The sequence below is a fragment of the Stegodyphus dumicola genome, chromosome 7 (assembly GCF_044657685.1).
Source record: "Stegodyphus dumicola isolate Sdum_Otavi_A_Nest chromosome 7, ASM4465768v1".
Lineage (NCBI taxonomy): Eukaryota > Metazoa > Arthropoda > Arachnida > Araneae > Eresidae > Stegodyphus > Stegodyphus dumicola.
The window spans coordinates 182638234-182666000 of NC_140774.1; the positions used below are offsets into that span (position 1 = coordinate 182638234).

Consider the following 27767-nt stretch of genomic DNA (forward strand, 5'->3'; position numbering starts at 1 on the left):
ATAAAATAGTTTATCTAACGGTGTTATAACCTTTCTGCCTAGAAATAACTCAGCAGGAGTTTTGCCCGTTGTATCATGTTTTGCGGTCCTAAGGGCGAAAGCAAATTCATTGACATAGTTATCCCAGCTTTTATGAAAATTTTTAACATAACTACGGATAATTTTCACTATATTTCTGTTGACCCGTTCCGCTATATTTGATTGCGACCGATACGGGACCATTTTTAAATGACGTATGCCCAGTTTTTGGCACATGTCTTCAAATATATTACTTACAAATTGAGGACCATTATCCGATATAACTTTTAGGGGCGCCCCGTATTTTAAAATATATTTATTTAAAATAGAATCGGTAACTAATTTCGCGGAGGCTCGTTTTAAAGGAACAATTTCGGTCCATTTACTAAAATGATCAACCATAACAAGGAGATAGCGACTTTTGTTTAACTGACTTTTTGGGAAAGGGCCCAATAAATCTATGCCAATTATTTCATTTGGAAATTCGGATTTAATACTATTTAGAAACCCGGCCGGGCGGAAATTAATATAATTAACGGCTTGACATGTTGGGCAGGACTGGACATACGCCCTTGTTAACTTTTGCAGTTCAGGAAAGTAGACTGCCTCGCGTACGCGTTGAGTAGTTTTTCGAATACCAGCATGAGAAGCTAAAGGGCTGTCATGGAGCTCTTGCAGGATATTTAATCTAAGACTAGCTGGGATAACAGGTCGAAATTCGTTGTTGGAATTCGTAGTTATTGTGTAGAATAATAGACCATCTATTAGTTCGTAATGGGCCGCCCTATTTCTTATCGCCACAATATCTTGGTGGCTAAAATTTTCAGGATCCTTCAAATACTCATAAATACTTCCAAACTCAGGATCCTTACCCAGTTCGGTTATTACAGTTTCTCGGGAATTTATTGTACACGCTGTAAGCATTTCAACTTTTACGGTATTACCCTGTTCGTCTAATTTAATTCGTGATAGGGCATCTGCTACGATATTTTCCTTTCCGGGGGTATGCTTGATTACCAGATTATATTCTTGCAGCTTGAGTGCCCATCTTATTAACCTTGGGGATAAATTTTTTCCAGAGTACAATCTAGTTACCGCCGCATGATCAGAATATACTGTTATCGGCGCCTTTCCAAAATAGACTCGGAACTTTTGCACTGCTAACAGAACTGCAAGTGCCTCTCTCTCGGTCGCGGAATAGTTTCTTTGTGTTTGATTTAAAGTTCGGCTAAAAAATGCCACGGGCTGCTGATTTTGCGAAAGTGCCGCTCCTACCGCATAATCCGAAGCATCCGCTGAAATTTCTAAATTTTCATCCTTTTCAGGAAATTTCAACACAGGGGCTTGCGTTAATGCTTGTTTTAATTTTTCGAAAGCACTATTGGCTTCGGCAGTCCACGAGAATCTTGCCTTTTTCCTTTTTAATTTTAACAATGGCTCAGCGATAGCCGCAAAATCTTTTATAAAGGACCTATAATATGAACAAAGTCCTAGAAAAGAAGAGAGCTTCTTTGCCGTGTTTGGAGTCGGATACTTTTGTACAGCGATTATTTTTGATTCATCTGTCTCGATCCCTTTTTGCGATATTTTGTAACCTAAATATTTTAATTCAGGGGCTGCAAATTTGCATTTTTCGACATTAACTTTTAGACCGGCCTCATTTAATAAAGAAAACACCTGTCTTAAATCCTGTACATGTTGGTCGAGATTATCACTAGTAATAATGATATCGTCTAAATAGATAAATGTGGACTTTCCAAGAACAGGTCTTAACACAATGTCCATGCATCGCTGAAATGTTGCCGGGGCGCCTGAAAGGCCAAACGGCATACGCAAAAATGCGTAAGTGCCAGACTTGGTTATAAAGCAGTCTTAGGCACGTCCTCAGGCCTGACCCCTATTTGAAAATAACCATTCGTTAAGTCTAAAGTCGTCATAAATTTGGTTGATTTTATGTTCCTTAAAATTTCTTCTATGATCGGTAACGGATATACCGGATATTTCGTTATGGAATTTAATTTACGGTAATCAATAGCGAATCTTCACCTTTTTTGGATGCTCCAAAGGATAATCATTATTTTTCTTACATAAAACCACCGGGCTAGCATAACTACTTGAGATGGGCGTTATGATCTTTTTACGTAGCATATCGGTAATATGCCATTCTATAATTTTTTCCTTATTCTTATCATACCGGTATGGTTTTTGACGAACCGGCAATGCATCTCCGGTGTCAATACTATGGTTAGTAACCTGAGTAAATCCTGGAATATCACTAAATAAGGAAGCAAATTCACTTACCACTTGTCGGATTCTATCTTGCTCGTCATTAGGCAGGTGGTCAAGATTTAACCTTGGCGGTTCAACCTTTTCTACACGCACTGGTTTCATCGTCAGCTTAAGGGACGCTTCATTAAAATCCAGTGTAGCTTGTGCGTCTGAAAGGAAGTCTATTCCTAGGATTAAATGTGCTTGCAAATTCTTTACTATAAAAAACATCACCTTTACTTGTTCGTCCTTGATACGGATGTACAAAGGTACTTTACCTACGCACTTACATTGTTCTCCTTGCGCCGCTAATACTGTTGTATTATCCGCATTATATATGCGGTATTTGCGAAAATACTTTCTAAAAAAGACTTCTGCCACACAGGAACACTGCGCGCCGGTATCCAAGAGTGCGGTGGCCGGGATATTATTTACCAAGACTTCAATCTTCGGAAGAGTTAAATTTTTCACCATTACTGTATTTAACTTGTAGGAAGAGGGGTTTTCGTGGCCTTCGGATTTCCGCACCCTCTCGTCAGCAGAAATCCGTTTTAGTTTAAATTATTTTTCCTTTCCGTGCTTTCCTTCTTTTTCCACTGGCATTGAGACTTTTTTCCTGGGTTGCTATTGAACTGTCGACGTTCGCCGGCTGTTTTTGAATGCTCGGGTTTCCTTGCCCACTGATTCGCTTTTTCTCCGTAGCCATGTGCTTGAGTTTGCTGTAGTCTTGGCGTACCAAATTGGTTTCGCTGTTGATATTGGCGTCTTCTTTCGACGTCCGCCGTTCTTCTACTTTCAAACTGGATTGCTAGCTCAAATAATTTTTCCAGTGTAGTCGGATTTCTCAATTCAATAAAGTTTTGCACTTGGGGTAGTAACCTCGGCAAAATCACTTGAATTATTTCAGGATCCGGACGGTTTCCATACAAGAGCTTGAAAACGTGAATTTTTCTTAAAATAAAGCTCGAGAGGTTTTCCATTCTTTGTTGATATATACTGAAAAGTTCTGTTTCTAATTTCGCACGATCCCTTACAACAGGGAAGGCTTTTAGTAGGGCAGTCTTGAAATTTTCGTAAGTATAGGTGGGACTTCCTGCTTGACCCAAGAGACTTCTGCCGATACATTTGAACCAGTTAAGTGCTTGGCCCCTCAAAGCGCTGGTAGCTAAGGTAACTTTCTGAAACTCGTGCACGGGGTAGAGCATGAAGTGGTCATCCAATTTTTCCAAAAAACTGGTTACCGGTGAGTTTCCGTTAAATGTTGCTTCTGGTTTCATCGAGGCGCGCATAGTCTGGACGATGTACCCAAATCCTTCCAGGGCGGCATCTGGCATTTCTGGATTCTGAGCCGTTTCTGCAGGCAGCACAGGTTCTTCTTGAAACTCGGCCATGGTTATTCTTCGTCGGGCGCCACTATCAGGTTCAATGTTTCTTCTAACCTTCTTCGGAAACATACAATGACCTGACTAGGAACAGAGAGCTTACTAAAGCTATGTTCACTAATTGTAGTAAATAGACAGGATACAGACGAAGGGTATACAAAACCCTTTATTTTTCTTTATATACAATGACTTCCGTACTTCGGAATACAATGACCCTCCACTCGGGGTCTAACTTAAAAGATATCAAAATAAAACTAAACTCTAATTTAACTTTAGAATAAGATTGGCCTTATAATAACAGGAAGCGTATGTAGCACAGAGACTGTGAACACTACAATACGTTTAATTATTCAAGAGGATTAATACCTCTGGCCTGGAAGGCAATTAGCAACTGCGTAACTTCTAAGGTAAGCGGCCTGCTTCGAACTCACGGCTTCCTCTCTCTCTCTTGGCAAAAAGGCCACACTTAAATACTTGGCGTTCGCCAGACAACTTTGCATAAACTCCTTCACGTTTATAATTCTGGCCGGAAGTAGAAAATAAGAAGTGATAGTAAAGATTTAAAATAAAATAAACGTTAGTAAAACTTAAGATCCTTACAGTTGTAATACACGAACTTTGTAGTTTGTTAAAATTCAAGTAGAAGATTTATTTTAAACTGTCTTCTAAGTTTTGTAGTCGCTTTCACTTTAAGTTAACGACTTTCTGATTAGTCGCCTGACTGTCTAAAAGAAACAAAACTTTATCTTTGAAATATTTGGCTAGACGGGCAAAAATGAATGTATAAACATAGAACGTTGTATCTGAATGCAATTATATCTGAAGTGGAAGGGTGTGGACTTTTAGAGAATTTAGCATAAATTTTGATGCTTTGATGCATATTATTACTTTAGGGATAATTTTAAAACACAGAATAAAGATTTGTTTATCAATATTTTTCGAATTACTGCCCCTGCATTTGAAATGCACAAGCATAAAGATGTAAAATAAAACTGGGAAATTAAGGAACGTGGTAGCTTCGACTACGCGTGTTGGGATCTGTCTCATTTTGTAGAGATATTAGGATATTTTGGATGCAAAAGACGTGAAAAATGAGCAATGCCCTAGCCGGGATGCGAACCTCGGATCTCTCGAATACTTTCCGAGTGTGTTGATCATTACACTACGAAGGCATGTTAACAAGGCGGGAGAAAAAACTTATATTCTGCACCTTTTAAAGGGCGACTAGTTGTTAGGGAACCCAAACGCCAAATCCTGGTGGTGCAGAATCATCATACACCACCGTTTTTAGTTCGGGCGCCACTGTACATTCATTAGATATTTTTTATACTGGAGACGTGAAAAATAACCAATGCCTTCGTCAGGACTCCAACCTGGACCTCTCGAATACGCGCCAAGTGTGCTACCCGTTACACCACGAAGGCGTGCTTGAAAGAGGGAGAAAATACTTAATAACTTGTCAGACAGTAACATGAGTCAGACCTTCAAGCCCACGAAATTCATCGTAGCGAGGAATATAAAATTCCGGTTGTCCTTGGGAAGAGCCTTGAGCACCGTATAGGTAGCAGTGCGACTCAGTTCCCCCCCCACTTATGATGAAGAGCACCCCGGGGCTATGTGTCCGAGGGTCTCCCACCCCTCTTCCCCTGCCATCAACCTCTCGAAAGGACTTTCAGCTAACCGCGTATCTAGAGTGCTTCCCTGCTGCACAGACACTATACATTTACAAACATCAGTGCCTTCTCCAGGATTCGATGTCTGGACCTTTGGTACGGCAGTTCAGAACGACCGAGCAGAGTCGGGAGCTGTACTCTGGTGCTTTGCAGTGAAGCTGTCTCCGTGATAGCCTGATAACCTGGGGGCTGTGTCTCTGATCGTGTCACCGTGTTAATAGATCTTCGACGACTGTAAAGGTGTTTTGGGAGCTGCCCTGATTAATATTGGTAAATAAAGTGTGTTTCGATACTTCATCAAGTGTCCTCGTTTTTCACTCCAAATCTACGAACGGAAGGAAGAAAATAACGTAACAAGTGGTGTCAGAAAAAAAAACGCAACAGTATATTACCTTTTTGATTAAATAATTGATTTAAAAAGCTGTTTCATTCGGATTGAAATTAATGCGTTCTCATGTAAAATGTAAAAAAGAACAAAGCAGCTAAATATTTTTAAAAAATTCCATTTGAGACCACTGATGGATTGATATTTATATTTGAGATTTTTTTTTTTTTTTTTTTAAATAGTGCAGAAAATGTCAAACGTAACTGGAATAAATTGTAAGGGCAGTCTTAAAATGAAAGAAAAGTTTTATTCATTCGCTAAAACTTTACTTCTTGTAATACAAATATGTGTCAAATGTTATTCAATACAGACTGGAAAATAAATTCCTATTTCTCATCTTCACCGCTGAAATAGTTAAGATACACAAGATACTGAGTATATGCGTACCCATCACATTACATGAAGGATTTCGGTAGGGAATTGTGACATGAACGCATTTCATAACGCCTTCACAACTAGAATGCGTCTGATATGAAGGTGCTTAGTGTCGTCGTATATATCGATTTACAGCAAATGTATACGTATAGTGCATGATTTTGGATTTCACAAATACATATTTCGTTACCAAGTAAAATCTGTTGATCTTAGTATAATCTGTCGTAAATCATACACACATGTTAATTGTTACAAAATGCGCATAATCCATTGATAAAAAAGGCTGGGTAAGGTGCTTTAAAAAATACTGCGGAGAGTGCAAAGGAAAAATGTTTCCACTGTGTTCACGTAAATATCATTATAAAGTAATATATTTTCTTATAATTAAAATATACACCGTCCCTACAAAGTTCCTTATGTGGCCCTATATTTTCGCAACCGCTCATTCCTCACATGTACATCCAATTAAAAACATTTTAAATCACTCACATATTCCTATTTTGATATTTTAAATTTAAAGAAATCATTTATAATGTAAAAATTGCGAAATATAATTTTTTGTACAACTCTTCGTTTTCTACCGTTATATTTAAGAAAGTTCCCACATTCGTTGTAAAAACAATAAGCACCAAAGTTTGACTCAGAAAAATAGAAATTGATCGAAATGTTTAATTCCAAAATTTGAAATTTTATGGATTTGCCTTGAAACGATGGTTTAATAAATAAATTTGAGTTTAATTTTTTTTTCTCTTTAGTATCACTCAATGAAATTATTTTGTCATTTACTGTAGTGTAATAATCTTTTATTTATATTTTGATGACATATGATATGACGAAAATACTTTCACACCAGTAATTTATGAATTTTCAAATACATTATTAATATTCACAGGTATTTTTATTACTTCATATTCACATATAACTAACTAAAACTGTTCATAAATTGATGTATCACTTTTAATTGCATATAATTGTAAACATTTCGTTCTTAAATTGATGTGCAATCACTGCACAAAACATGAAATTTTAAAATCAAATATATCTGTAAATTTTTGGTGCACAGGAATAAACACTTAATTTTTTTTTTTTTTTAAATCCAAAGGGACTTTGTCCATGAAGGACTATTGTTTTCGTTTTGCGATTTTGCGTTGAATCACTATAAATGCCCGTTTCACTTATCAAACTGTTGCCACCAAATGTTGGAGTCCTGCATTATATTTGAAGATATTAAATAATGAAAAATCTGCATAAATGTATGTCTATTTCTCGCATTGTGATAAAACAACGGTACCTAGATCCTGTTTTGAATGACGTAATCCTCCTACGGATATGGGCTGGTATGTGGAAGACCAAATTTGAAATTTGAATTTTGTTTTATTATCGATTTCATATTTTGTAAAACTTTAACGAATTTTTTAGTAACAAACTCAAAGATTTAAAAGCGAGCAATGGCAACACTCTACGGGAAAAAAAAAAAAAAACTTTTTATTTCCAGCGAGTGGAACTATGTATCGGAAATTCTAAAGATGAACTCATTTTAAAATTATTTTGCGACATTGCTATCGAACTGAAATTTATGGTTTAAGTGCGAAGAACATGATATTTAATAAATAAAGGTAACACACAAAACGTTAAAAAAAAAGTCCTTTTAAACGTAATTTAAATTTTTTAAAATTCTTTGCTCTTTTAATTTTAGTTTGTAACGATTTTTTTAAAGATGAATATAATCGGTTACTAAATACAAAGAGAACATATAAAAAGTTAGATTTCTTAATTTTTATAAGATTGGCCTTTTGAGCAACAGTAGCAAAATTACTATTAAAAAATGAACTCATAATTTTATCTCGCATAACTCAAAAACGAGTAGCCTCGAAACGTTGAAATTTTGTACATAAGACTACTGAAACATGTAGTTGTGCACCTTCCTTTTTAGTTGAAATCGGCCGCGCCAGAAGTGTATATACACTCACGTTTGTGAAAATTGCAACACCATGAAGGACTTACGCGAGTGAGCTGAAATTTTCAGGAAATGCAAAGTAGCGCATGATATGCAAATGATTAGAATTGCAAATCCGTAGCGCATGCGTATGCTGAGCAGCGCCCTCTGAACGGCTGATGGATCCGAATAAATAGACGGCTGTAGCGAGGCGTGTATGGTTATCGGTTATCGGTTATCTGCTAGTGGTAAACGTTAACTCAATCTGTACTTATGCCTCGTCGACGAAAGAGAGCGAGATTTGAACAACTTACAGAGTTTGAAAGAGGGAGAATCATCGGCCTTCGTGAAGCTGGATTGTCGTATCATGCAGTAGCCTCTCGTGTGCAGCGTAACAGCAGCACAGTGATGCGCGTTTGGAAGCAGTGGACGGACGAGTGTCGGACAACTCGGAAATCCGGGAGTGGACCCCGAAATGTGACGTCAGCTCGCGATGATAGACACCTGGTCCGCATGGCGCGGACGGACCGTACAGCTTCCTCTAGACAATTGGCAGCACTGTGGTCAATAGCTACAGGTGTTTCATTGTGTGCTTCATCAATTCGTAGACGTCTGCTGCAGTGTGGACTGCGCGCACGGACTCCTTTATACAGGATCCCCCTAACGCACGACCATCGCCGCCTGCGGCTACAATGGGCCAATCAGCATAGAGACTGGCGTGCTGATTGGCAGCATGTCGTGTTTTCTGACGAATCCCGCTTTAATTTGTGGTACCATGATGGCCGCATTCGTGTCAGACGCTATGCCGGTGAACGCCACCTTCCGGAGTGCATTATCGAACGCCACAGTGGACGAACACCCGGAGTTATGGTCTGGGGCGCCATAGCATATCATAGACGATCTCAATTGCTACGAATTGTGGGCAATCTGAACAGCAACCGGTATATCCGTGAAGTTCTACAGCCCGAAGCTGTTCCCTTCCTTCAAAGCTTGCCAGGCGCTGTATTTCAACAGGACAATGCCCGCCCTCATACTGCTCGGATTGTTAAATCCTTCTTTGCAGCGCAGCAGGTACAGCTTCTTCCTTGGCCTGTGTGTTCCCCGGATATGTCGCCAATTGAACATGTGTGGGATGTCATTGGTCGGCGTCTTGCTCGTGATCCTCGTCCTGTTGCGTCTGCAGACGAACTTTGGGTACGCGTACAAACGATATGGAATGCTCTTCCTCAGTCAGACATTCAAACTTTGTTTGACTCCATGCCACGTCGTGTAGCAGCACTTATTGCGGCGCGTGGTGGCCACACAAAATACTGATTCTGATCTCTTGTTCTTGTTTGTTTGCTTTGAACATTTAATCATTTATTTGTACCACTACCACTCAACTGTGTATTAAATTGCATTCAATTATGACGATTCCTTCTTGGTGTTGCAATTTTCACAAACGTGAGTGTATATACACACACACATACTCACTCTATTACTGTTACTCTGTGAGCTCAGATTGTTTTAATTCTTATATGTTGGTTAATTACGCATTTTTTGCCTTAAAAATTATTAAATTATGTTGTTCTTAAGTTCCGCTTAAGGTTTTATGCCCCTAGTTAATTTGCATGCAATAATTATAGAACTATCAGCAATAAAAGTTGTTTAAGTGTGCTAAGCCTACTTTTTTTAGCACAGCAGTCATGTTTGTTTACATTTGAAACTTAGCAGAATAGTGAATTAAGTCAGTTTCTGCACCATCAGTGCTTTTTTCCTGAGTGGGACCAAAAGTAAACTTTCGGTTTTGTGCACCGAAAATTTTGAGGACTTATACGAACCAATTTCCCTTAGAAAGTTCTCCACGAAGGCATCCCTCCTCTTAGGCAGATAGCCCTCGAGGCTTTGCCATAATCATACATCTGAGGTCTGATCTGAGTGCGTAGAAACTCTAATTTTAATTGTAAAAATTGTTTTTTAATTGTTTTAAATTTATTTGGTGTTTTACGTATATTTTTCAGTTTATAATGAAGATATTTTGAGATTTTATGTACTTTTGCCTCCCCCAGCCCAAATAAATAAACCAAAATGATTTTAACATGTATTGTGGATCAAGTTGTTTTTGTTTAAGAAAAATGGGGAGAAAAAGGTATCATAGATAATATACTATTATTAACACTAAAACCTGCAGAATGTGAATTTACTTTCATTAATAAAGTAACAAATTAGAAACACATAGACTCAAAAATTTGAAAATATGAAACCTTAACATAAAGTTCTGCTTCAAATAAAAGGAAAATTTAAAGAAAAGTATTTCCATTAAACAAAAGTAAATATACCATCATATAGGGGTATTTTAAGAAAATCGGTTTAGCAATATAGGTATGAAATAAATAATTGTTAAATTATTTCTTTCATACTCTGTAGTTTTATTTGAAATTTTAAATTAAGTAAACTTTCATATTTAATTAATAAAAAATTTTCTGCCATTTTATTTTATTTAACTGGGAATTTTCCGAAGCTTTAGAGAAATAAAAATTATTTTTTAATTAGGAAGAAAATACTTAACTGAAAAAGTTTATTCTTTTTACTTTATTCATTTATTATAAAGTTTATTTATTTTATTTTGGTATTTATACTCGACATGAAATTACTTTAGTGAACGTTTCGTCTATATACTCGTATTTCATACATGTTGCTTCTTGAGGAAAATTTATTAATTAAATATTAATCATAAATAAAAACTTTCTTTAAGCAAGAGAATTATTTAATTCTACACAGAAAATGATGTAGTTTCAAATAATTAAGGTAGCTGCAGTAAAAAATAAAATGCAAATGTCGGTAAGATATGTTACATTAAAATAAAATTACTTTAATTTAGTATATAATGTTTCAATTCAGTTCTTTAAAATAGAAGTTTAGATAATTAATTTCTACGTAAAATATTTTTATATCAGAAATAGTTCTGATTAAAATAAATAAATTTCAATATTAGTTTTGGATAAATATTTATTTTTTTAAAATTTTTTTGAGGGGGGTAGGAATACAGAATATGAAATGGAGAAACAGAAATTCTTAAAATGAGCTTTTGTAGCCAAAACCTTCGCTTAATTAATGTTGAAAAGAAAAGTAATATTTTATTTAATATTCAAATCAATCGTTTCAAATTTAAAATATTTCTTTAAACATTTTAATGTCATATCATGCACTTTTTAATGACAGGAGTGTAAGGTATCGCTAACAAAACAATCTGAATTTAGAACATATTTAAATGACTTTTTAGTAGATAAGTAACTATTCATTTGTTGAAGCATGAATGTATTCTACTACCTTAAGCTTGCATTTGGTATTTTTGAATTATTTCACATTTCTTGACGTTCAAAATCAGAATTTGAAAATAGAAAGCATACTTTCTTGTTAATATTTGATGAAGTAATATAAAATTCCAATTCCACAAAATGAAACTACCTCTCTTTAAAAAAATCTGGTTTGCTTTTTGTCCGCTTTCTTAATAATTATGCTCCAAATAAAGAAGTGAAATTTCCGCCGATATGTATTTCATTAAAATTTTAGCATTTAAATATTTCTTACATATTAACTTCATTCAGTATCCATATAGTTTATATTGTGTGATTTTGTGCGCACAAAAGGTAATAAAAAAAAATCTGAAATGTTTCAGATTTTAAATTACGTCCAAAGGGGCGTTTTTTAACATTTTGTGTGTTACCTTTCTTTATTAAATATCATGTTCCTCGCACTTAAACCATAAGATCCAGTGCAACAGCAATGTCGCAAAATAGTTTTAAAACGAGCATATCTTTAGAATTTCCGATACAGAGACTCACGCGCTGGAGATAAAAATGTTTTTTCTGCACAACGTTGCATTGCTCGCTTTGAAATCCTTGAGTTTGTTAATCAAAAATTCGTCAAAGTTTTAAAAAATAGGAAATCGATCATAAAACAAATTTCAATTTCAAATTTGTTCTTCCACATGCTCATATTCGTTGGAGGATTACGTTATTCAAAATTCGATGACTCTATGTACCGTTGTTTTATCACAATACGAGAAATATACATACATTTATGCAGATTTTTCATTATTTAATTTCTTCAAATATAATGCAGTACTCTAACATTTTGTGGCAACAGTTTGAAAAGTGAACCGACATTTATGAGTCCGACGCAAAATGCCAAAACGAAACTAATAGTCCTTCGGGATTCAAATCCCTTTGGACTAAGAAGTTACTGACTGTTGCGATAAAATACCAAAATTATGTAAAACAGCCGAAATGGCCCCATTTAAAAAAAACGCTGTTGAAAAATGGAAAATATTTTGTTTTTGGAAAAGTAGCCGTCAGAAAAGCAGCAAGTAATGATCGAAACATGAAGAAATAATACAAGGGATCTCTATGTATTGCTTCAACAGCTAAAAAGCTGATCTCTTAAGATAATCGCTGGTAAAAATTGATACAAATAGTGAAATAAAAGAGTCGGTGCAAGGATTATTACGCAGACCATGAAGAAAATTTTCTTTTCTGGACCAATTGATCCTGACCCACCAGCATTAAATGTAATGACGATTTTGATTTAAAAACAGTGAATATATTCAATCGTATCTGAAAATATTTTATTAGCATATATATATATCAAAGTTTTAGTTCAATAAGAAATTATTATATATATATGTAAGATAAAACAAAATACCATGGCTGCTTTAAAAAATAATTGGCGACCTCAAAATTAACACTCTGAATTTTTCCTTCTTCCCCTAAATTCATCTGTTCTCCCACATTCGAGATTATTCCAATGTATGTAACACTGCTTGGAAAAGGTAACTAAAACTAATATTGACCATTCATAGCGTAGAATACTATCTGAACCTACGAGGTATAAATACTGAGTCACGAGCACTACGCTTCCTTTTTCATCTGCCTTCTGCCATGCAAACAACTCTTCGCCGCTTATGATTCCCTACCTGACATAGTAGCTTTTTATCTGTGTATATAAAAATTATTTGCATTCAGATATGATCGAAACGTAATTTGTCTGCCAAAGAAATAATTTTTTATGTGCCTAAATATAAAGATGGTGATTCGCTGAAATTAGTTTTGCCAACGTCTTTTTCCTGCCTTTTCGACACAGCCATGTCTACAGCCAGAAGTTAAAATACCGGATTCATGACTGCATACCTAGTGATATTATAGTATATATATATATAAATTCAAGTTTTAGTTCAATAAGAAATTATTTTTAATAGATTATTCTACTTGAGGAAAAATGTAGAGGACCAATACGTTGTGTACGTAAACTAGGAGTAAAAAAACAAAATTGCGTATAAACTAGAAGTAAACACATTTATTTTCTATAAATTAAAAATGAAACAAAAAATGTTATCTCTAAATTAGAAGAGTGAGGCATTCTTTGCTCTATAAACTAGAAGAGAAAAAGAATTATATATATATACAGTGGTGGCTAAAATTGTGGACACTTTTTGAAATTTTTGTGTTTTTGAAATTTGTATGCTTATAGAAAATGTTACGTTTCGCAAAATGCAAACTTGTATATATCATTTTAAAGAGAATTTATTACTGAATTCAATACAAAACACAAAATTCAATTATTTGCAATACAAAAAAGTTATGTACTTTGATATAAGTAAAAAACACAGTTATGAAGTCGTTTGTAATGTCTAGCTTTCCTGGCCAATCACTGTTCTTGTTCTGAGAACCAATCAAATGTTAATAACTGCCAGTAGAAGCTGAAATCATGTTTACACTTGAAACAATTCATCATTTTGCTTTGTTCTGTAGAAGGAGGACCTGTTTCTTATACACTGCAATTACAAGTAGGAATTTTTGTAAAAATTTTTAATATTTAGTCAAGAAGCAATGACATCAAATACAAGAGTAGCTTGGACACCTAGAAAGAGATGTAATATTATTGTGTTACGAGAAAGGGATCTTTCCTATGCAGAAATTGCAAGACAGATGGGTGGTTCAGTGACTACATCTGGAGTCCGAAAGTTTTGTTTACAATATCAGGAGACAAATTCAATAAAAGACAAAGAAGGAAAAGGCCGAAAAAGGTGCACCATATCTTTTGATGACAGAAGAATAAAAAGACTATGTCTCCAAGATAGAAAAATGTCATCAACGGCCATCAGAAGTGATCTGAATGATGCTGGTCTTTCTGTCAGTTCAAGAACAATAAGGAGAAGATTAACAGATTTTGGACTGAGAGGTAGAATTCCACGAAAAAAGCCTTATCTTAATTTTCAGAAACGAAAAAAAAAAAAAAAAAGACTACAGTGGGCAAAGGAACACATTAATTGAACAGATGATCAGTGGTCACAAGTTATATGGAGTGATGAAACTAAGATATCGTTATTCGGTAGTGATGGGCGAAAATATGTAAGACATAGAATAGGAGAAGAGCCACATCCTGACTGCATTCAAGCAACTGTGAAGAACCCAGTTAGTGTTATGATTTGGTCATGCATGTCAGCAGGTGGTATTGGTCGCCTTCATGTCATCGATGGGACACTGAATGCCAGAAAATACATTGACACTATTCTAGAACCAAAACTTCTACCTGCCATCAGAGATCTCTTTCCCAACAATGCGTCGTTTATTTTTCAGCAGGATTCTGCTCCTTGCCACACGGCCGAAATATCGAAAGAGTGGTTTCGTGCAAAGAGCATTAAATTGTTGTCATGGCCAGGAAACAGTCCTGACCTCAATCCTATCGAAAATTTGTGGCACCTTTTGAAAACTCTTGCCGAATGAGGCGCCCATCAAATAAAAGGAAACTAATAATTGAGGCTATAACTGTTTCCTGGCATCATGTAATAACGAAAGAAGAGCTTAAAACTCTTCTCAGCTCAATGAAACGTCGATGTAAAGGTGCAATCAAAAATAAAGGGTAAGTACTGATACTACTAAGTACTGATAACTAACTGCAATCATCACTATGTAATGTATATCGATAACTATTATCGTTTAACTTTTTTGTATTGCAAATAATTGAATTTTGTGTTTTGTATTGAATTCGGTAAGAAATTCTCTTTAAAATGATATATACAAGGTTGCATTTTATGAAACGTAACGTTTTCTATAAGCATACAAATTTCAAAAACATAAAAATTTCCAAAAGTGTCCACAATTTATTATACTGTATATATTATACTGTATATATATATGTGTGTGTGTGTGTGTGTGTTACGGTGAAACACCGAAATCTGGAGAATGTCAACTTTCACCGGTGAATGTCAACATTCACAAAATCTCTTGGTGTATGTCCGAAATATTTTACAAATACTCTTATTTCTGACTTACACCGGTCAATGTCGACATTCACCATGTACTAATGGTGTATGTTGAATATATAACAATATTATGTTTTCTTCTCCGTCATTCAGTCGCGAATAAACGCACTTGAGACTTGAAATAAGAACTTGAAAACATGAGAACCTAAAATACATAATACATTCAAAATGAGAAAGGAAAATAATAGAAATTAAAAACTTACTTAATTATACAGTACGTTCTAAATGAGAAAATAAAATAACAGTCATAAAAAACTTACTAAATTATGTGATTCAAATCTTACTTATTGCAACAACTTAAACTATTATGGCACTGTATGACCTCTCTTTTCGACTTTCACCAGAGCATATCTGTGATTATCGACATAGACCGGTGAGGGTCCGAATATACAAGAATGTAGTGCAATATTCAGTCTTTCACCGACGCATTTGGTGAATGTTGATATTCTCCGGTGAAAGTCGACATTCTCCAATTTTGGTCTTTCACAGTAACATATATATATGTATGTAATAATAAAGTTCTATTGTCAAGAATACACTTAAAATTCTAACTGTATGTTCTTTTCATTTTTAATGGCGACGTTCTCTTATTTGAAAGTACGTGGAATTAAATCCACAGCCCCGTAGTCAAGTTGTTTTTTCCGCCTTTTCTACACGTACAGTTATAGAATGTTCTGGAAATATTTAAAGCGAACTGGATCGGCTGACGTCATTTCTTTGAAGCTCCGCCCTTTCCAGAGGCTATAAAAGGACTCGCAAAGGAATGTCGGGGGCTTTTTCTTAAATGTCACGGTGCAGTAAACTTCATACAAAAAGTTATTAGTAATTCTTTTTATTTACTCCGGATATCTGATTTTGTAACTGCTATTTCTCCTGAATATTAATAAATGCATCCTGTTTTTTTCTTAAAACTTATCGTCTGATAATTTAAGCTACGACTAAAGCTGGTACATCACAAGGAGTCGGCAGGATAGGTGTACCCAAAGATCCAATGGAAGAGAAAGAACTTTTTAAGTGCAAAATGTGTCTGTTTTTTAACAACTGAAGAATTGTTAATTGTGATACAGCTTTGTTGTCGCATTTTGAGCGCGTCTCATAGTTAGAACTGCATGCTTTGGATATCGTCTGCTGGGAAGAATCTGAAGAATTTCAATCATTTATGCTGTGTTTTTTTAATAGCACACAAACGAGCAGGATTAAATAGTGTACTCAACAGCCAAGTAAGAACAGATTTTAAGAAATTATTTTTTCTCAGTGTGTGATCTAAGTTGCTACGACAATAGTTTGTTTTAAATATATTATGTTAAAGTAATTACGAGTTTATTTAAATTGCAAGTCTTATTCTAATTAATAGTATTCTAAGTAAGATTTGATATTATCCTGAAATGTGTAGTGGTAGTCATAAAATTTGAGAATACAAAATTTTTATTTAAGTCTATTATTCTATGAAGTGTTGATAATACAATTAAAAATATTTTAACTATTGTAAAAATATTTTGAGAAAAGTGCACATTTTTGTTCTCAAGAAAATTTTAAGTTTCAGTTACAATGTCGACAAATCAGAAACCCGTTAATCTTGACGATTCATTGAACGTGAATCAAGATACAATAGATTTGAATATTATTCCACTTGAAGATTCTAAGGACAGTGACATAATTTCTTGGTTATGTTATTTTAACAAAGTCTGCCAAAATAAGGACGAAAATTGGAAACTTCAAAATATTTCTCGTTACATTGAGGGAAAAACTCTCTGACTCTATATTAAAAATTGCCATGAGCTAAAAACTTACTCAGAATTTGAACAAATATTAAAAGAAAACTTTATCGATCCCACCTTAACTACTTTCGGCGACTTCGCTAATTTATAATATAACGCACGAGAAGACATCACAAATTACTTTCGAAAGAAATTTGAAGTAATTATACCGCTTAATTTGGATAAATCAATTATTTTAGAAGTTTTGCAGATGGTTTGCCAACGAACTTAAAGTCTTTGATGATTGTTCAAAGTCCCGCTGATCCGATAACTTGGCTAGAACAAGCCCACAAACTTCGACAAATTCATGAACTTAAAGATGAAAATTCGCAAAATTATAACAGAGATAGGAATAGTCAACAATTCAGACAAGCTAATTTCCGAAATAATAATCGTCAGTTTGTTGATAATCGACCCAATGCATCTAATTACAAATCTCATAGTTTTCAACAAATTGGAAATAAATCTAACAAGGGAAAGAAAGTTGTAAGTCACCATACTAATAGTAATTTTGACGGTATCGCTCCATCACCTTGTAGAATATGTACCAAAAAAGGGATACCAAATTGTTATCACTGGGCTCAACTCTGCCCATTCCGAAACGAGAACAACGAAACTGAAACTAATTCTAATGTGGAAAACAAAAATTCGGCGTCTGATTCTTCGGGAATATGACAACTAAGAATTAAGGGACTTTTATCCCATTGTAGATGAGTCGACTGTGTCGTGGACACTGCCGCGACATTGTCTATCATCTCAGAAAAGTCTGCAAACAATTTACAGTTAAGAAATCAAAAGGAAATGTTAAGGGGACTCACACACCTTAAAACTCATAAGATGTTCAAATAGGTGACTGTTGCAAGAATTAGGATAACATATTTATTTTAAAAGCAATTACTACCAACCTTTTGCAGCTGACTACATAATATAGCTGCTTTCTGAAATAGTAATCAGAAAGTTTGTGTTGCCACAAATATTTTTATAATTTATTCCGCTTTGTGACAACATTTTTCGTCATATTTCCAACTTGCGCGCACAGTTTAAAATATTCTCCTTCATAATTTAATTCCATATTTAATATATAGCTTTTATAACATCTGGAAACTACCGTGAACCTAAAATTCTAAAAATTTCATGTTAAATTTTTATTTTATTTTGAGTTGAGTTTATAAAATGTATTTTATTAAAAAAATTGTAATGTTTTCGTCCATAAAATTTTTCAGTATTAAAATATTCATCAGATTGTTGGCTCAGTTAGAAAATACTGCCCATATAAAGAATTCCATCAAATTTCAAGTATGTACCATTAGCCATTTTTAAAATATCATGCGCGCAAGGTGGAAATATGGCGAAATATTTCGTCACAAAAAGGGTTAAATTACAAAAATATTTGTGGCAACGCAAACTTTCTGGTTACTAGTTTCCAAAGCAGCTATATCATGTAGTCAGCTTTAAAACGTTGGAAGTGATTGCTTTTAAAATAAATAAAATATCCCAAATCTTGCAATAGTCACATATTCGAAGATCATGAGGGGTTTAAGGTGTATGAGATCCCTTAAGAAATTAGTCAAGTATTGCAATTGTCAATGATATGAAGAAAAAAATAGAGGAATATCTCACCTCAAATAGAAATTTTTAATATTAAAGCCACGGCGAACTGGAAATGAAAAATTTGTAAAATACGAACTGCTCTAATGTTTTGCAGCAATCTCTAAAGACCTGGATCCAGAAAGAAACTGTTCTCGAGAAATGTTTTCCCAATAAAACATGCATAATGTTATTTTCCTTTATTTTTTATAAATGTCAATATATTAAGATATATTATTTACAATTTATATATTGATATTATTATTGACTGTGTTATAGTGAGAATGTCTATTTAAGATTAATATTATTGTAACTCGAATTCTGGATGCGAGATCTTTAAACAAATTAAGCAATTATTTAAAATATTTTTTCTATTTGGAATGTCTTGTGATCGAGGCGCCCGGCTTCAAGCCTTTTCAGTTGGGGGGAATATTTGTAGCAGTAAAATTCCATAGTCAAGAATACACTTGTAATTCTAACTGTATGTTCTTTTCATTTTTAATGACGATGTTCTTTTATTTGAAAGTACGTGGAATTAAATCCACAGCCCCGTAGTCAAGTTGTTTTTCCCGCCTTTTCTACACGTACAGTTATAGAATGTTCTGGAAATATTTAAAGCAAATGGGATTGACTGACGAGGCTGACGTCATTTCTTTGAAGCTCCGCCTTTCCAGAGGCTATAAAAGGATTCGCAAAGGAATATCTGGGGCTTTTTCTTAAATATCACGATGCAGTAAAGTTCATACAAAAAGTTATTTGTAATTCTTTTTATTTACTCCGGATATATGATTTTGTAACTGCTATTTCTCCTGAATAATAATAAATAGTTCCTGTTTTTTTTTTTTTTTTTTTTTTTTTTAACTTATCGCATGATAATTTAAGCTACGACTAAAGCTGGTACATCACATATATATATTATATTTTATTTATACATACATATATATAAAATTAAAGACATGAAGTAAGTAATTAGAACTAATATTTCACAAAGACCAGAAATTGGAATTCATAATTAATAAATTTCAAATAATCATAGAAATGCAACAATAAAATTACAAATGTTAATCAGTTAGAACTCTGACATTTCTTAATTTCAATATTTCTTTTACGAGCAATATTTTAAAAGTAATTAGGTTGCTAGCCTAAATTATAGTAAAGTTTACGGAAGAAAACTTTAACCCTTGTCTTTGTGATGTAATTTCTAGTTCTAAAATTTGTAAAACTACTAAAATAGTATAAGCGCTAATATCTTCTCATTGTATTCCATGATTGCAAAACAATTCTTTTAAGAACAAAACACAAACTTGTTTAGTTATTTTCGCGCTTTAAGCTGCAGAAAAATTATCATTAAAGATATAAAGTAAGAAATTAGAACTAGTAATATTTCACAAAGACCAGAAATTGAAACTCATAATTAATAAAAATCAAATAATCATAGAAATGTAACAATATTAATTCAGAAGTTAGACAACAAAAATCAGCGATATATTTTCAAATTTTCAGAGGACTAGTTTCGATGGTTTTACCGAACCACCATTGTTGTTTGACTTCTAAATTAGTATTTGTTCGCGTGTTATTGTGTCTTAATTATGTAACAATATATTAAATATTGTATTTATATCTCTCTACATATGTAAAGATTTTAAAATTTTTTTCTGGAATTTAATAAATGTATTTTTAATTTATGTAACGCTTCATTGCTTTTTGGTGACAATATGTTGACAGCATTCTTTCCATTGTTTGTTTTCAGGTTGCGAGTGCGTCGTGTTTGACAACACATACTCCAAGGAGTTTGGCATTTTCACGTCCCCTAACTGGCCCGTGCCGTACGAGGACAACATTGATTGTCTTCTTTATACTTTCACTGGAGGGGAAGACGAAATGGTCGAGATCAGTTTCGACGAGTTTGATCTGCAAAAAACGAACCTAGAGTAAGTAATTTTAGTTTCAGAAATAAATGAAAAATATTATGATCGACAATAGATTCATGCCTATGTTTATGAATATGATTTTGTTACTAAATCAAAAATGTTAATGACGCTTTGAAGTACTATGATGCTGAAACACAGTAGTATCTCAAAAGTTAATAAATCAAGTACAGTCAAAAGTCTTTAATCCGGACTCGTCGGGACTTCGAGGATTCCGGATTATCGGTTTTTCCGGATTATAGATCATCAGTTTAAATCTGGTAAGATGGCATGCAGAAATTATAAAATTAAAAATATGAAACCGTAATTTATGAAATAAAGAGCAATTATGATCTAAAGAGTATCAAAATTTACAACAAAAAGAGCTTAATATTTATTTGTTTACTTTATTAAACATTTCTTTCAACGCGCGCATGCGTAAAGCATACATTACGCATAGTCGAAATTAGAAAATTGCAACCAAAAACTATTTGATGTGTATTCGTGATATTTATAATGACGAGGAATTTGATTTAAATTATATCAAAGGCGGAGTACATCGAGATGAAATACTACATTTAGTAAGAGAATTATAAGCGAATAAAATAAAAAAATCTACCCTGAAGATAAGGATAGTGCTGACAGGTCAATTTCCAGCTCATTACGCGCCACGACGTTTCCCCCTCACCCCCGCAAGAGCAGCATGAATTTGAGAAACAGATTTCGGAATGGTTAGAGAAACAAAGGATATGCCTTTATCCAGTTTTTGCAGCGTTTGATGGACATTGAAACATGCTTTCGCTTTGTAGATCCTTTGGCAGCTTCAGAATCGGAAATTCTTTTTGACATAATCGAAAGTTCAAGCTTACTTTTATAAAATTGTTCTAACAGTTTGCAAAAAATAATAAGCCGGATCCAATTCGAAGATTAAGGCAATCTGCTGCATTAACTGAAATAGATAATTAGATAATTTTAGCTTAGCTTATACCGTTCGTTATACATTAAACGCACATGCGTAAATGCATATGCGCAGGCGTAAAGGTATTATGCACATTCGCAGAAAGTTTGTAGCTTTGAGGTCCGGATTATAGATCATTCCGGATTATGGACTTTTCACTGTTTACATAAATAATAGCTAATAAATCAAACTAAATGTACAAATCTGCTAGCTAAATAAATCTACTGGAAACTTATATAAATTTGAATTTTAAAGTCTTACTAATGCATGACTAAATCTTCTTCCCTGGGCTATAGAGGTTCCATTTTGTATACTGGAGGTATTTAGTTAAGAATTCAAGCAGGCGGAAACCTGGAAACAAGATAACAAAGTTCTGCCCATTCCTAATCCATATAAGCAACAAATTTAAATCTCCACTAGGGGACCAAAATTCGTTAAGCCTCGTTTAAAAGAGAGAACTCGTGGGACTTATATATCCTAGTTCCCAGGAAAAAGCTAAAATCCATAATACGCAAAAGTAGACTTGTATGCTGGAACAGAAAAGCCTTGAAATTTTGGAGTTTTAAGGATTGTTAAAATGATCCATAAAATAAACATAATGGACTATTTCCTACATAAAATTGTTGTGAAAAATATGTTCCTTATTACTTCTTTGTACGAAGTGAAGTAATAAGGAACACAATTCAAAAAAGAGTAGCCTCAGAACGTTGAAATTTTGAATTTGGTACTGCTATGACACGTAGTTGTGTACCTCCTTTTTGGTTGTAATCGTCCGCATCAAAATATATATATGTAACATATAACAAAATATGATTGCCGTTTTGGGAATGATTGGCGACCTCAAAATTAACTATTCTAAATTTGGTGTTCTCCCCTAAATTCATCTCTTTTCCGAAATTCGAGATCTTTCTATGTTATATAACAAACTTTAAAAGGGTAACCAACACTAAAGTTACCCAATCATAGCTTATTTCTAGAATTGCATCTACTTTGGTATAAATACCGCTGGCGAGTTAATTACGTCATTTTTTCCTTCTCTAACTGCTGCTCTGCGAAAAACGTGCTGCTTGGCTTCTCAGATGCCTACTGCATTTCTTTTAAAAAACCAATGTGCATATATATTTATAATATTTAATTATAATTGAATAAATATCTTATCTACAGAAAGATGATCTGTTGTGAATTATCCTGTCGACTAAAATTAGTTGTCATGTATTTGTAGATGCATCTAAAGAAGCTGTTGGTTCAGTTTTAAAACATGACATATATATCACTCTGTTACCCGGTTCGGTGAGCGTGCATTTTTTGCTTTAAATGTGATTGAATTATATTGTTCTTATCTTCCGATTAAGGTTATTATGCCTTTAATTAATCTTCATGCGACATTTGTAGAATTGCCAACAATTTAAAATTTGTTGAAGTGGTACTAAGCCTAAAGAAGCCGCTATTTGTTTACATGTGAAGCTGCTTGGACAACAGCGAATTAAATCGGTTTTTGCACCAACTTCAGTGTCTTTTTGCCAAGTGAAACCAAACGTAAACTTTCAGTTTTTTGCACGGAAAATTGTGTCTTCCTAGCTACTGGCTGAATTGCTTGTTTTTGCATACAAACTAATTTTTATTGCAGAAATTGTTTTTTAGCTGTTTTTAACTGTGATTTTTGTTTTATGTTTCTCTATATTTTGCAACTTTTCATTAAGACGCTTTCATTAAGAGTGTTTACATATTTTTGCCTTGTCCGTGAAGTGAGAACTGAACTAATTGAATGAGAAATATATCTCGGACGAAATTCGAGGCTACATCAGAGTTTCGTTAATAATTGGAACTCGCCGTTAGGAGATATATATCCGTTAAATAATAGATGCTTTAAAAATAAGAGTAGTGGCCAGTAACTGTCGGACACATAACACGACGGTGAGTGCTTGCTTGAAGTACACTGCTAAATGTGTCCGCTTGGATTCTGCGCGTGTCGTTGTATTTTCTTGCGAACGATCTCCAGCATAGCCAATTTCATGCGCTATATGACATCCTTTAGGTTCGTCAACCGCCATTTTGGTCCATTATCATATACGACACAAATTACAATCATACGTCACTTATTAAAGTCATAAGAGACCAGAATATGTTAAGCAAACATCACACTGCATACTGTAAAGATAATGCTTTTCAACTTTGGAACCAGCAAGCAGTTACTACCTGCTAAAGTGTCTGTACCTTTATCTGACGGACCCTCAAGTGGTTGGGAAGGGCAGTTCGCTGAAGAAGTTTCAAGAGTTGCTAACTGTACTGATCCTGGCATGATCTATCTCGCCTTTGTATGACTGATTGTTTTACATTTGATTAAACGTCAGTCGAACTAATGCATTAGTTTGTATTTCGTTTGGTAGCAATGATTATCGTGTAATACACCGCTGGTCATTAAAATTGGAACACCAAGAAGGAATGATCTGAGAATGTAAGGAAGAGGAAGTTGGGAAATGCAAATGGTGAATATTTCAGTGCATTTAAACGACGCAAGAAGGAGACATGACATCTGAAGCACTGCATAAAAGTAAAGTTGTGTAGTTGATTTCTCATTCGAGAAGTGCTTCATAAGGTTGGAATTTGCTCAGAATTTTGTGCTATGCCTCGAATAAGATGAGGGAATGCTTACCAGCACGTTTCAAAATTCAATATAGACAAGATCGAAAGTGTAGATTATCGTTCAGTGATATCGCCGGTCGCAATGGTTGATGTCCAGCCACTGTCATGCGAATATGGAATCAATGGATTGCCGAGGGTCATACTGAACGGCCTTCAGGGTCTCAACGCCCTCACATGAATAATGCCAAAGAAGAGGCATCTTGTGAGGTAAGCCTTTCAAAACCGTACGGACCATTAGTCAGGAAATGGGCATTTCGTAGCACTCCCAGTATCAACTCGTAAGGTGCATCGAAATAGGAACAACTCTTCCAACTATTTATTACAAATGCCTGACTTTAAAAAACAGTCATTGTTTATAAAAATTAATGTCATTTAACAGTCTCCAGTTCAAAATTTAATCGATACATTTAATCGAATAAAAAAGAATAGCATGTAACTTAACGTTGACCCTCTTTAACATTTTTGGAATTTCGAGCTTTAACCAACAATGGAACCAATACAAAACTGAGAACTTCAGAAACATTTTAAAATTCTTCACATCTTAAAACAGTCATTATTTCGAATAAGCTTGGGGGGGGGGCAGAAATGCTTGGAATAGAATTATCATCAATCGAGGGCTATACAAATTATCTTCAGTCGCGTAGAAAAAACTTGCTTAAGTTTTTATGTAAGGAGCTCGAGAAAAGAAGTTGATCTTTCCAGGCTGAATGAAGCTATTTTAAAATTGTAATTCGGATTTACTGCCTAAGGAATTTAAACGCAATGTCGAGTACGAAAAATTCAGCAATTAACAAAGAATAGGATAACTATTTCTTTAAAATTGGTTGTTAACATTCCCCAGGGTGTTGTAATCTTCAGTGTAGACCTTTTTTTCTTATTGAATGGATTTATTTTAAAACGCTTATGTGTCTAAAGCTATTATCCTTTTATTTGTACCCTCGAAATGTATGATGACAAGCATTTAAGATCAAGTCAAAAAGATCATTTTCTATTATTCTTCCTCCTTTCTTATAATTTTTGTTAGTTTATATTTTTAATGCGATCTGTCAATAAAATATCTTGCTTTTTTCTATTTTTTCATAAAACAATAAAATTCTTTAAAGGATACTTCAACGTTGTCTCCGAGGATGGGAAAAAAGCATTTCTAATTAAGTATTGCGAGGTTCCTTTATTCTCCTTAATGTGCTATTTTATGTTTTGAATCCTTACTGTCACTTTTCCTTTCCGTTTAGCCTCCGGAATACGAATTATTTTGTGTTCATTTAAGGTTAGGATTTTGGATGGTAAGACAAAGCGTGTTCTGCCTTTCCAGGCCACGCTATTAGGATTGCTAGATAAGGTAAGATTTGTAGTTTCCGGCCTTGCATTATAATTGCCGATAGTTCATATCCACGTAGATTAGGTTTTTGAGCCAACTTTGCGTTAATTGTTCTGTGTAGCTTTTGGTTACTAGTTTATTTGAATTTAAATATTACTTTTGACTTACTGTATTTTATTTATCTTGCCAGAAGTGGTTGGCTGAGTTGTAAGCATAAATTTCTCATTCTGGACTTATTTAGTTTCAACCATCCAGCACGCGCGCATGCGCAAAATTTACGACAAATTCAGTTTTTAATGTACATTTGTCGCATATCGAAGCTGAGACGTCTGAAGGTCATTTCTATTTCTCCTTTCTACCCTTCCTCACATCATGGAATGTGCCAACAGGAAGTCATTTGACTTTTTTTTTTTAACTGGGCTTTTGTGCTACGTGGCAACTTTTTTCATAAAAGTTACGACACGCGCGTGGTCGTGTTTTAAAATTCGGAAAATATTTTTTTCTCAAATATTTTGTGTTATTAACTCCCGTGTATTATTTTAATTTGAATACATTTGGCTCTGCAAATTTTATATCTGTTTAGATGGCAAAAATATATGTGCAACCAGCTGATTTTGTTCGGATTCTTCAAGAATTATCTGGTGTAGAAAAGGAAGACAGGGAAACCTTTGGATGGGAGAAAAGTAGCGATTTCCGTTCCTTATTTTCTTTTATTTCTATTTTTTAGAAATAAATAAAAATATTAAAGTTAGTTTAAAGTGCGTTTTTGTAACCAGTAAGAAGTAAATTTCCTTGCAGAAGTAAGTAATGTTAAACTTACACTTTTCCCTACCAAGGTGTTTTCTTTTTTTATTATCTATACTTTTCTTTGATGAGTATTAAAATTAGCTTCGATTTCAAAATATAAGTTTGTTTCTAGATAGGAGAAACTTGCTGTAGAAGTGTTATATAAAACAACATAAATTCATACTTAATAATTACAAATGTGCACCATATCTGTGAAACAACTAGAGCAGAAGTTCATTCTGGGTTATGAGGTAGGTAACTGTGTGTGTAAGTCACAGGTCTTCCCTCCACAGGCCATCAAGACAGCGTAAATTTTAGGATGAAAATATAGATGTTGCAGCCTCTCTTCGGTGCTGGTTAATTTACGTTGCTACGTCTACAATGAGACTCACCTCCGAGCTGTTCGCTCAAGTTGACATCTTTCATGTTCTCCTAAAATTTCTTTTTTCCGTCTCCCTTCTGTCGTGTCCGTCACTGTCCCCGTCTCCCGAAAAAAACACCGCGCAGCCGTTTTAGTAACTGGCGCGTTTTTTGAAAACTTGGCGTAGATGGTGACTAGCAGGAAGCCAAAAAAAGGCAACCCACACTCTGGATCTTCACGGGGAGGGGTTTCCCGGCTACCAAAAGGAGCCGTTTCTCGCCATTCCATCGTTCAACCTCCAAGGCCACAACAATGTGTCATCATAACTGCAGGCGGAAACAGGGGGGAAGAAACTAGCCTCGCTCCAGGGTCCCAGTCGCTAATGCAGATCTTCTGTCTCAACGTATATTTTCCCCCACCATAAGTATGCTGTAGAACATCACCCTGCTAGCCTGGTCCAGCAAAACAGGGTCCTCTTTTCGTGAAAACCACATGGTAAAACTATCAAGCACTTCGCCCCCCACACATGGTGGAACGCTTAGCAGAAAGGAAATTTGGGGTGCAGTACAATTGCTGATAAGAATTTCCGCTGAAGGAAAGAGGGCAAGGGGTGAAAATCTCTGAACTAAGTTAATACAAAATGACTTTAGGAAATTAAAAAAAAAATGAAGCTACTAATTACACAACATTATAATTCATAATAAAAATGTCAGCACTGTAATAATTGTTTCCTCAGCCACCAATTGAGACTAAACACAATTTATCCAAAAGAAATACAAATAGAATCAAATTATTTTTCTTCTACCGCCAGTCAGAAAGTATGTATTCGCTTAACGTTAAAAGAAAGTGGGGTACAAATTCAATTACTCAAAGTTAAGGAAAAAAAAATGAACACACAAAAGTGCAACAGCAAAGTTTTAAAATTAAAAAAATTAATTTTAAAAGTTAAACAACCTTAAGGGTCAAAACAACTAGAACAAAAACAAAAAGTCTTAAGTCCTTAAACTCAAATTAAAATTAAACAACTTCAACTCGGAACTTTAAAGCAACCTAACCAAAAATTAAGATTACAAATGTTACAATTTAAACTTACAACCAACTTTAAACAGC

General features: G+C 34.4%; 1 protein-coding gene across 1 annotated transcript in view; it reads left to right on the forward strand.

Moving 5' to 3' along the window:
- The window catches only part of LOC118189558 (bone morphogenetic protein 1-like), a 1084318-nt gene that overhangs the window by 877688 nt on the left and 178863 nt on the right, over window positions 1-27767 (forward strand). The window contains exon 5 of the mRNA XM_085821451.1: window positions 20435-20615. Within this exon, the coding sequence (XP_085677577.1) occupies window positions 20435-20615 (181 nt within the window). The remainder of the gene's footprint in view (window positions 1-20434; window positions 20616-27767) is intronic.